At 41.9% G+C, this 12,202-nt stretch overlaps 1 protein-coding gene across 24 annotated transcripts in view; it reads left to right on the top strand.

Moving 5' to 3' along the window:
* SIPA1L1 (signal induced proliferation associated 1 like 1) overlaps positions 1-12,202 on the top strand; it is a 366,004-nt gene that overhangs the window by 247,420 nt on the left and 106,382 nt on the right. For all 24 annotated transcript variants that reach the window (XM_086709388.1, XM_086709371.1, XM_086709372.1 and 21 more), the window contains one exon: positions 9,471-9,601. In XM_086709388.1, coding sequence (XP_086565514.1) covers positions 9,471-9,601 — 131 coding nt within the window. The remainder of the gene's footprint in view (positions 1-9,470; positions 9,602-12,202) is intronic.

Genomic DNA, 12,202 nt, shown 5'->3' with positions numbered 1-12,202 from the left:
ATTGTACCAGTGTTAATTTCCTGGTTCTGGGAATGATAATTGTACCGTGTGTAGCATTGGAGGAGGCTGGGTCATGGATATATGGAAACTCCCTGTACTGTTTTTGCAACTTCTGTAAGTGTAAAGTAACTAAGATGAAAGTAAAAAACCAAAAACCTCAGGTGAAGTCAATTACTGGAAGCTACCATAGGAACCATCCGCATGAAATCCAATGCTTACCCAACTTGCTGTGTCCAAGTGCAGCAAAACCACCACCATGCTTACAGATTTCCATATTCCAAAGAACTTCTATACTCTGCTGTCTCAAGGAAGGAAGGGATCTTTAGCTCTGTTATTTCAGGACAATTTGATAACACAAAATAAAAGCCTGTCGCCTGTTTTCCAGTGCGTACCTCATTATAACTGTAGACACCCAGTGAGCCCTTCATCCTGAGCTCCAAAATCAGGTGCTCCAGAAATACTTGCTCTGTTGTATCAGTTCCTTTCCTCAGCTTTCTGATGGAGCCGCTCCTCTGTACATAGTGGCCATTCATCTGAACTTTAGGGCAGAGAGAGATCTCTAAGTGCATTGGAGTCAACTTAGAAGCATTTGATGGTAGAGAAGCATCAGCAGAAGCAACATCTGTTACCTGGTAGACAGCATGTGTGTGGGCTGTGCCGTTTTTTTGAGACACACTGCGTTGTCTCTGACCTGCTGAGCAGTGGTGACTTCTCCCTTGACTGCATTTGTTGCTGTCTCTGAGGGACATTATTCCAGATCCTTCAAAAGCATTTTTATGTAGGAAGATGCCTTGCAACAATATCCCTGGTAAGGAGGGACAAAGGATGTTTTAAATATAAAAAAGTGTAGTTATACACAGGTGTTTCATTGTTAATTTCTCTCATTTGAATGCTATATTTTTTTCTGAGTTGGCATTTGAATTAGTGTTAACATGAAAAGTAAAGAATTATACTAGTATGCACCCTTTAACTTTAAAGTTTTTTTTAACACCCATTGGCCATTTGCAAACCAAATACATATTTTTATACTTAAAAAAAATCTTCCCATCATAAAAGTTATATATATATTCATCATAAAAAAATTAGTAACTATAGAAAATTAGAAAATTAATCTTACAGGATTGCTAGTGATTTTGTCTCATCTTTTTTAATACATTCCTATTCATGTTTTCAGTAAGGTAGAATCATTAAATACAGTTTATATATTTCTTCATCGTTCTGTAATTGGCTGTGCCATCATTTATTTAAAGTTTTCCACCTATTGCAAATTTCAGTTTTCCAGTTTTTTAATTTTTTTTTTTTTATTGAGAGAGAGAGAGGGCATGAGTGAGGGAGAAGGTCAGAAGGAGAAAGAGAAAGAGAGAGAGAATCTAAAGCAGCCTCCACACCCAGCACAAAGCCCCACATGGGGCTCCAGCTCACAAACCATGAGATCATGACCTGAGCCCAAATCAAGAGTCACTTAACCGAGCAGCCCAGGTGCCCCTAGTTTTTCATTATACATATTGTTGACATCAGATGTTCCTAAGTGCCTCTCCCGCCCACCCCCACCCCCCACCATTGACCTATTTGGCAGTTTGGCAAAACCTATGGATTCTTGGAATAATGTTTGTTTTACTCAAATTAGAATAATGTTTTTAGGGGCAGCTCAGCGGGTTAAATGTGTGACTTTGGTTCAGGTCATGATCTCATGGCTCGTGAGTTTGAGTCCTGTGTCCGGCCTTGTGTTGACAGCTCAGAGCCTGGAGCCTGCTTGGGATTCTGTTTCTCCCTCGCTCTCTGCCCCTCCCCCACTCACACTCACTCTCTCTCTCTCTCTCTCTCTCTCTGTTTCTCTCTCTCAAATATAAATAAACATTAAAAACATTTTTTTAAAGAATGTTTTTAAATACCTAAGATAAAAATACAAAGTGTTTAAATACAAAGTGTTTATTTAAAATTTAAATGTTAAAAATGGTAAAATACAATAGTGTTTAAAATTTTGTAACATAGCAATAAATGTGTTTCTTATGCATTATTAAGAAGATCTAGTATCGGGTCTGATAATTTTCAAAGTAGTGATGAGCATAACTGATATTTTGATATGCCTGCAACAACTATAATGTGATATGAAAATATCAGGGTTTTTTTTTGATGTCAAAGTCACATGTACAGCTAATATTACTGTAGTATGTTGCCTGCATTTATAATGGACAGAAATGCTACATTTCATTTAACAGCTGGTGAAAATAAAATTTTTTTTTTTTTCATTTAAGTTCATGGGCCCCCTGATTTCTATCTATAGATAAGATTAGAAACCTCTGGACAAATATAAATGATCTTGTTATGTAACTTCCCCCACATACCCAGTTGTTTCCATAAGGTAGACATCTGTAAATCAAATGCTGTGGATTTGCAGGGACCTTGGTTTTTATTGCCGAATTGCTCTTAAGAAAGCTGAGCTCGGAGGGGCACCTGGGTGGCTCAGTTGGTTAAGCGTACGACTTCAGCTCAGACATGATCTCACAGTTCATGAGTTCAAGCCCTGCGTCGGACTCTGTGCTGACAGCTCAGAGCCTGGAGCCTGCTTCACATTCTGTGTCTCCCTCTCTCTCTCTGCCTCTCCCCCGCTCATACTCTGCCTCTCTCTCAAAAATAAATAGAACATTTTATGGGGCGCCTGGGTGGCGCAGTCGGTTAAGCGTCCGACTTCAGCCAGGTCACGATCTCGCGGTCCGTGAGTTCGAGCCCCGCGTCGGGCTCTGGGCTGATGGCTCGGAGCCTGGAGCCTGTTTCCGATTCTGTGTCTCCCTCTCTCTCTGCCCCTCCCCCATTCATGCTCTGTCTCTCTCTCTGTCCCAAAAATAAATAAACGTTGAAAAAAAAAAAAAAAAAAAAAATTTAAAAAAAAAAAAATAAATAGAACATTTTAAAAATTTTAAAAGAGGGGCGCCTGGGTGGCTCAGTCGGTTGAGCATCCGACTTTGGCTCAGGTCACGATCTCGTGGTCCGTGAGTTCGAGCCCCGCGTTGGGCTCTGGGCTGATGGCTCAGAGCCTGGAGCCTGCTTCCGATTCTGTGTCTCCCTCTCTCTCTGCCCCTCCCCCGTTCATGCTCTGTCTCTCTCTGTCTCAAGAATAAATAAAACGTTAAAAATTTTTAAAAGAAAGCTTAGATCAGAAAGGTCTGACTAGTATGTTTAAGCTTGTATAGTTGAACATTTTCTTGCCTACTTGGAATATTTATAGCATATATTTTTTAATATTTATTACAGGCCCAAAACATTTTAATTTCATCACTAATGAGACTGAATTTTCAAAAATATAATTACTGGCTGTTTTTCAGAGATAGTGACCAATAACCCCCCCCCCCCCATTTTGATTGTTACTCTTTATTTTCCTCTTGTTTCAAATAGAGTTTTCTTTGAGCTTTTTTCCCCTTTAATCATTTTGCTGCAGTTTATTAATGTCAACATAACTTTGTATTAAAGTCTACCTTTTATTGGCAAGTTAGGGGGCTAGTATGGGCTGCTTAGTGTCACATGCTCTTTTGAGCGCATTTGTGCTTAATTTTGGCAAGTTTGTCAAGTAGACCACCCTACTTTTTAAGAGCTACCTGTGAAAAAAAGAATTGGAACTTCAGAGCACTGTGTACTTTGTAAATGTGCACAATTACTCTTATGCAACAATAATTACAAGCTTAGTGGAGTGCTTCGGGACAGAATTCTGGCATGTGGCCAGTCCTGTGTAAATGTCCACATCCATTACTATGACCTGCTTTTGATTATGATGCAAAGTCCTGGGCTATTTAGTTCTCATGGACCCTCCGCCCTTTATAATTAGGATGAGCCCTTTGGGGACCAGAGACTGAGAATCTCTGAGTGGTGCGCTTCTCGGAAAGAGCCATTCTTCAAAAAGTTGGCCTCTTGTTACCGCTACTTTGCCAAACCTATGTCTCTCATTTTAAAAGCTGAATATGCTGCTGTTGTTTTTCTTCTTCTTTTCTTAAAATTCTCCTAACTTTAGATCTGTCTTTTCTAACCTAGTTATTAGTCTTATTAAGATGGATAAGTTGCACGAAAACAAAACATCTGAACAACTTAAACCCAAGAGGCAGAGATGAGCCGCTCTGCAGAAGCACGTGGTCCAGTGAGCAGGCTTCCTAGTTGCACCCAGATTCTCCAGTAGAAGTGTCAAGGGTCAAAGTTCAGGTCGACTGCACTAACAGTGGCACACTTGCAGCCCACCCAGTAGACTGTTTCAGCAAACAGTGGCTTAACATACTGAACATGGAGAAATAGTTTCAGTTGTCAATGGTTCCGTTCTCTGACCTGCTGACATGTAGGGAGGCCCAGGTCTGTCAGCTCAGCACAACTGTCTTCAGTGCCTCCTGCTTGCTGCAGGGACTTAAGGTGCCTTTTGTAGAGAAAATGGGAGGGTTTTCGCTTTTCCTTCTGCGTAGTCAATTAGGATGACTAAGGTTAGAATATGAACATTTTTGTGACTTCAGCGTATATTGCTAAGATGCTTTCTAAAATGGCTGGAATCAATTCGCAGGGCCACCAGCAGAGTATGAACGTGACAGCTCAGCTCGGCCAAGCACCAGTTTTCACTTCAGAGATGTTGTTGCTAGTTTGTTAGGTGGGAGATAGCAGCGAAGTTTCGTTTGCTTCCCATGTCTTCGATTCGCGTTTATCACATCTAATTTCCCTATTTAAATTTCTAAGTTGACAACTTTAAGGAAATATTTTAAGTTTACAAATTATTTCTAGAAAACAAAAATGTATTTTTTGTTCATAATTCTACACAGTGCAGATTATGCTGATCTCCCTAGGGAAATGCACAACTGAAATTGTAATACAAAGTCCGCAAGTATGAAAACCACAGGAACAGTCCAGAAAGTGCTGGTTGAAACCCTGTAACTCTTCTGATTGTATTTTCCTTTCCTCCTTTACAGTTAAAATACCGGGCTCCCCCTCCCCCCCCATATACACTTGTTATACACTCAGCTCATGACCAGGTGATGTGACTATACTTGATCTAATTACTGGAGCTTTGAATTGTTTCCTATTTCCCCTTTCTAAGATTGTGAATTTTTTATTTATTATTGTGAATGTATCAACCAGAAATACAGTTATTTATGCGGAATATTCTAGTGATAGCAGAACTACTGATTGGCACTTTCTGTATCATCCTTGTTAAAACTCAGGAACCAGAACTAAGAACTTCAGACTAAATATTTGTTTAGGTGTTAAATATGGAAAATGAAGGCGAGGGGAAGTCAACCATCTATGAGTAAAATGTTAATATCTCTCCCTTTAAACACAATGAAGCCTTGCTTATGGCACATCAAGGAATAAAGCTTTTGTTTTTATATAAACCCTGTTTATTTTTTAAAAATCTGATTTCATATATTTTCAGAGATTGCTGATTAAGATGCTTTTAAGTAATCTAAATCTTTTCTATTCTGGGAATATGAAACCAATCCAAAACCCAGGTGTTTTTAGTTTTTTTGGGTTTTTTGGGGGTTTTTTTGCACACAATGCAGAAATTGCTCCTCTGGCCACTTAAGCAATTTGAGCTCAATAAAACTCTCTTTATGTATGATCTGGCTAGTTCATCCCATAAGGCATCAAATTGTATTGGACTTTTTAAAATTCATAATATAGTATCAGGAACTTTGGGGAAGATAATGTTAATATCAAATGGCTAAAAAAAATGAGCTTTGGAATCAGTATAAGATCATATATTTGAATTCTGGCACTGCTTGCCGTTTGCTAGTTGTGGCTGGACAGTGACTTATTCTCTCCAAATCCTAGCTGCTACATCTGTAGAAAAGAAGGAAATATCTGTATTTTCATGGTGGACACGAATATTAGGTAGAATGCTTGGCAGAGCACCTCAGTGCACGACATGATATCATTGTAACAGAATGTGTGCGGTATTGGGTTTGGCACTCCAGTATGCTGCACGAAATGTCACTGCCTTGGGTGGTATAATGCTTGTATGTCAACTCATCTGTCAATAGGTTTATCTACCCTACTTGATTGTCCAGTTCCTCTCCCCTTCCCCTCTCCTCCCTCAGACTTCATCATCCTGAGTTCTCCCATCACACACTTCCAGGCCTTTCTGTAACACTCATCCGCAACTCCCCCGCTCTTGTTCTCTCTCTTTCCCCTTCCATCCTCACAAAACACAAAGCTGATTTGTGGATCTGGCTGGAAGAGCCCTGTGGAACTGATGAATAAGTCTGCCAGCTAAGGGTGTAGGTAGAGGGCTGCTAGGAAAAAATAATGGCACAGCCAGGGACAGGTACCGAAGGTGCTACCCAAAGCCTGAGGTGCTAAGACGAAGGTACTGAGCTTGAAGGACAGGCAGAACCAAGACTGGCCAGAAGGACCAGATAGGATGCCTCTTAAAAAGGCTGGTATTTTGGTTTATTAATGTTTTTTATTTATTTTTGAGACAGAGAGAGACAGAGCATGAGCAGGGAAGGGGGAGAGAGAGAGGGAGACGCAGAATCGGAAGCAGGCTCCAGGCTCTGAGCCATCAGCACAGAGCCTGATGCGGGGCTTGAACTCACAGACCGTGAGATCATGACCTGAGCTGGAGTCGGATGCTCAACCAACTGAGCCACCCAGGCGCCCTTGGTATTTTGGTTTAAAGAAAAAAAAATCAGAGTCATTTGTCTTAAGATCAAAGTTTAAGGACTCAGAAATTCAATTTAAGGTGACATACTCAACCAAAGTCCACTGCCAGAGAGTACACAGTACATTTGGATTTTGAACTGTATAAAGGTATGTTCGTGTAGAAAGGGTGTTTTTCTATACCTCTGTAATCCCTGGGAGCAGAGGAAACAGACAGTGTGCACAAAAAACAAGGCTCTTATTCTGAGAGTAAGTCTTTCTCAAGTGGAAACACATTTTGGACAAGCAGAATCTGACCATGATAGCAGTGAACTTAACTCAGGGAACTAGACCAGAATTCCCATCTATCCCATGAAACTGAAATAGAGGAACAAATGGAAATGCTTGCTTGGAGCTCTTTTTCAAGGAAAAAGGCAAAAAGGTTTCTGCATCGACACACACAAAAGTTTACAAAGTCTGCCTAGAGTTATCAAACCAGAGATGGGTTTGTTTGAAGATAGAGTCTGAATGAAATATTAGAAATCACTTATACTTATCTCCGGAACATTTCCCAACTCATAAATGTACTTATTTAACAGCTGTGAAAAATTGCAGAAAAATATGATCAGAATTTAATGACACACAAAACTTTACATGACCTTTAATTTCTTTTCTGCTTTTTAAACATTGAGTTTTATGCAGGGTTTAGTTTCTTTTTTATATTTTTTAAATGTCTATTTATTTTGAGAGAGAGAGCGAGTGAGCAAGGGAGGGGCAGAGAGAGAGAGGGATAGAGAGAATCCCAGTGCAGAGCCTGATGCGGGGCTTGAACTCATGAACCATGAGCTGAAACCAAGAGTTGGACGCTTAACCAACTGAGCCACTCAGGCGCCTCCTCTGAAGCTTTTTCAGTGTGTTGAGCTCTTTGCTCCTTCAGTAGACGGCCCCAGACTGCTGTCTTGTTTTCCTTTGAGTTCTTGTCTGCTCTTTCATGCGGTTTCTGTCTCCTGCCTTTCCGTTTTCTTCCTTGTTGTCAGTTGTTGTATCACATTGCCGTCCGTATGCAAGTGTGTAACAGCCCTACACTCTGGACTTTGTCAACCTCTGGAATGATCACACCTCTGAGACAAAGCAGTGAGCTTGAAGACCAGACAACCAAGCTTATTAAAATTGTATGCGACGTAGTAGTAAACAGCCCCTGAGTGTGATTCACACGTGCAGAGCTTTGAGGGTATACAGAAATGTTTGTAGTGAATTTTGTGACCTCCATTGGGTTGCGTTTTGGTTATCCGTGTGTGAGCGGTTCATTGCCCGTATTCCCATTGTGTTTTCTTATTTTGAATTTCCAGGGAGTATGAAGACGTTCTTGGAGAGCCCTCACTCACTATATGATTGTATCTTTTATGACCACTCTTTAGTACTTGCAGAGTACCTTCATATACATTACCCAGATTTTAAAACTATATGATTAGATATGTTATGCTATTATTTCTTCTTATTCTCATGGCTTTTCAAATACTTTTATATTTTGCATGGGAATGACACATATTTTCAAATGCATGCATTTTGTATGAGGAAAATTGACCGTGTCATGTCTGAGTCATTTAATGCCTGTGTCACGTGTAAATGAAATAGGACCACGTAAAGTGCTGTGAAGAATAAGTCATCCACTTTAGTTTTTCATGTATTTCTGTGTTTTGTGGACTTCCTCATCTGTGAACCATCTCATGTATCGACAAGTTTTATTTTTTTTAAAGAAGTATATACTTAGTGTACAGTGAATATCATTTAAAGAAGTTTTTTTCTGTAATTTAATTTTGATCCTGGCTTTCCATCTGGTCAAGAGGAAGGTACATTCAACACCAGTCCTTTGGAGTCTTGAGCAGTGCAGCCCGTTTGGGGGAGGGCCCTGAATCATCATGTCAGTCACCTGGCCACACTGCCTCTCTAGGAGGGACCTGTTATCCCAGCCCTCACGTGCCCTCCAGGTTCATGGCTCTGTAGGTTGCCTTTAGTGCCCACTGCATGGGAACCACTGGTAAGGTGCAAGAGCCCCATGCTAGACTTCCGCCTCCTGGGCGTACTTAGAAGCTCTGTCCTTGTAGACCCTACTCTTGCTGGGAGCAGAGTGCGACTCGGTGACTCACAGACCTTTCTCCTCTCTTCAATTCTGGGAAGTCTTTGTTAATCTGGGGGAAATTCCTCAATCCTCAAACTCTGTTCTCAACAGATTTAGGGGTTTGTTGTTGCTATTGTTTTAACAAAACTAAGGAGCATTGGCACAAACCTTCCCTTAGGCGAGGAAGCCCACATAACGCAGCCCATTTAAATGGTAGAGTATGGGGCGCCTGGGTGGCTCAGTCAGTTGAGCGTCCAACTTCCACTCAGGTCATGATCTCACACTCAAGGGGTTTGAGCCCCGCGTCAGGCTCTGTGCTGACAGCTCGGATCCTGGATCCTTGCTTCAGATTCTGTGTCTCCCTCCCCTCTCTTGCTCCCCCCCCACCCCCCCCCCCCCCGCCTCATACTCTGTCTCTCTCTCTCAAAATAAATAAACAAACATAATAATAAAAAATTTTTAAACAGTAGAATATAGGGACAGAATGCAAATCTCTTTTAAAAACTATAGTTAAATAGTAAGTTGCAGAGGTAGTGAAAAAACAAAAAACTCGATAGGCCACCTCTATTCAGTGTTATATTCACTGAGACCAAACTTGTGTATCTAAGTCTCTGTTTCTGTAACTCATTGAAGAATATTTGTTAAATGCATTGACATTTTATCGAGTGATCTTACTATCAAACAGAATATAACATTTTTAAAGTGTTATGTAAATGTTCTAATTTTGTCTTGTCTTATTTTACCTAAGAACACTGGAACTATTTTGGGGCCGATGAGAATCTTGGACCAGTGGCTGTGAGCATTCGGAGGGAAAAGCCAGAAGAGACGAAGGAAAATGGATCTCCCTACAACTACCGAATAATTTTTAGAACCAGTGAGGTAAGTTGCAAACCAGAAAGATTGAGACTTGATTGGAGTGCGGAAAAAATGGAGTGGTCGCAGTAGCAAAGCAATTAAATTTAATAGCACATAGTTACAAATGCCTTTGAATAAACAAAGGCCCCTTTCATTCGTTCTGGTGGTGATGGGGGTGGACATAATGGTTAGATTTGGATCCTTCCTTTCCATGGAGCTCTGGATAGATGCAATAAATGAATGGGAGTTTTGATGCAGAGAAAGATACCTCAGTTAAGTGTGGCCCTAGGAAATTGGAGCCCTCAGAATTCCAAAGTGGATATTGCATATCCGGCTCAGGGGGCCGGAAAGCCCTGAGCCAGGTTGAGCCAGGGGCCTTACAGATGAGAGAGGGTCACCCAAGAGTAAACTCACTCTTACAAAGTGTTGCTTAGGCCAGTTCTTGACCCAAGAAGAGGGAAAGGCTCTTTTCTTCTTCCATTTTGCCGTCTCTTGGGCCTGTTACCTAGGCCTTTTGGAGACAATGCAGACCAGTCAAACCCAGGGCTATCTAACTGCACGTTGAGACAGGCTCTTGGAGCTCCTTAGGAATCTAGGCACACATAATATGTGAGTTTTTATTTTAAAATGAAATTCAGGTCAGAAAAGAAAAGGAAAAATAAAATAGGTAACAGAGCAGGGTTTTTTGTTGTTGTTGTTGTTTTAAACTCATGAACAAGTTTGGGACAGTGGTTTGCTTTCTTTGTAAATATATATATATATATATATATATATATATATATATATATATATATATATATATATATAGTTGTGCCAGTTATGAATTTATTATTGCCTCCCTGCACCAAATTCACTTTAGGACTGTTGTGAGGCATTAATGCCGAATACTCCCCTGAGGTATCTAGAAAATAATGGGTTTGAAACTAGTTTAAATAGGACAGTTAACCTCTTTCCCCCATTGAATACAAGGCATGTGTCAGGGGTTGGCTTCACTTAGTAATTGTTCCTCAGCTTGAACTCGGGGGAAATTAAAACTAGGATTTTTAAAGGCACAACTTCCATTTCTCATGTGTGGTACGCGGTGGCCGGAGAGGATTGAAGCGCTCTCTTGCCCTAGTGTACTTTCTCTCCACACCAGAGCTAATCACTAAGCAGGGTGAATGCTTTTGTTGAACGTAGAAAAGCACGGAGAACACGCTGTTCTTGAAGTTGGACGAGGTGGTTGCCCCTCTCTGGCTTCTTGGATCTCTGTGAGCCTGTTACCTTACTTCAGGTGTTTTTGCCTTCCTGTTCTTACCTGTTTCCCTCCCAAGGCCACCCCCATTTCAGCCCCACCATGTTCTTCCTTTTCTGTTTTTGATCCATTTAAATGCCTCTTCTTGCCACTGTCCTACCGTCCTTCATGCCAGAGGTCAAAGTTTTCTAAGTGAGAGATTTCTTTCTCCCATCCGGCCACTTCGGTCATTGGTCTCCATGACCATCCCTTCCAGCTTGCCTCGCCACATTCCCTCTCTCCCTGCAGCGTTAACTGCTATCCTGAGTTCATGTGATCCCTCTGCCATGACCGGTGGCCCTGTCCTTTCATCCCTCACTCCCTGGGCCCAAAGTGTTCAACCTGCACCTCCCCCTCCTTCCCTGGACTTGCAGCCGCTCCTCCTTCCCTTTTCCACTAGCCCGTCTGGCGAGCCCTGCGGTCCACTGACTTAGCCTGTGATTGGGACATCCAAGTCAACTGTTACTTGTACTTCAAAACACCATCACCGCTTGCTTTTATGTTCAAATTAATGTTTAGCTGACAACTCTATTATTGAGGGGGTTCAGGCCGGAAACCTTAAAGTCACACTGGACTCCCCTCCCTGCCTCCTGCCCCCACCCTGGCTGTCAGCAAAACTGGTTGACTTTGTTTTCAAGATATGCCCAGATGTCAACCCCTTCTTCCATCCCATCACCTCGGCCTGGGCAGGGCCACCACCATTTTTCACTGAGAACCTTTCTTCCTGCCTCTGCCCTTAATCTCTGCATCCAAAGAAAGCCCAGGAGGGATCCTTCTGAAGTGCAAACCGGATCTGTCGTTCCTCAGTTCAGAATCCTTTAGTGGCTTCCCATCTCGTGAGAAAAAACCAGTCAGTGTCCTTTGCTAATTTAGGAGAGCATCCGTTCCCTTGGTCTTTCCATCCACGCTGGCTTCCTTCCCCTCTGGGCCACCGTGACACCTCTGCCTCGGGGCTCGGGCTCGGCTGCTCCCTAGTCCTCTGTCCTGCTGTGTTCTTCCCCTGGCATCCTCCTGACTGGAGCTTTCTCATTTCCTTCTGACCTTGACTCCTAAACCACAGGGGCCTTCCCTGGCCACTGGATCTAAAATTTCTGCTCCCACATATCCCATTTCACATCTGATGTGAGGCTTTCTTTTTTCACGAACATTTAATACTACCTCACCCACTGTACTTGTTATTTGGTTTGTTTTCGGTCTCCCCCACTAGAATTTAAGCCCCGTGGGGATGGGGTCTGTTGTCTGAGTTGTTCACAGTGACATGGCTAATGCCTAGAATTGTACAGCCGTGCTCTCCCTTCCCCTCTGTCTCCTTCCTTCATTCTCTTTCCTTCCTCTCTCTCATGTGTATTTAA

Source organism: Puma concolor, chromosome B3 (genome assembly GCF_028749965.1).
Source record: "Puma concolor isolate L17-30 chromosome B3, mPumCon1.1.hap2, whole genome shotgun sequence".
Taxonomy (NCBI): Eukaryota; Metazoa; Chordata; class Mammalia; order Carnivora; family Felidae; genus Puma; species Puma concolor.
The sequence above is the reverse complement of the archived record's forward strand: the minus strand, read 5'-3'. Positions and strand labels throughout refer to the sequence as shown.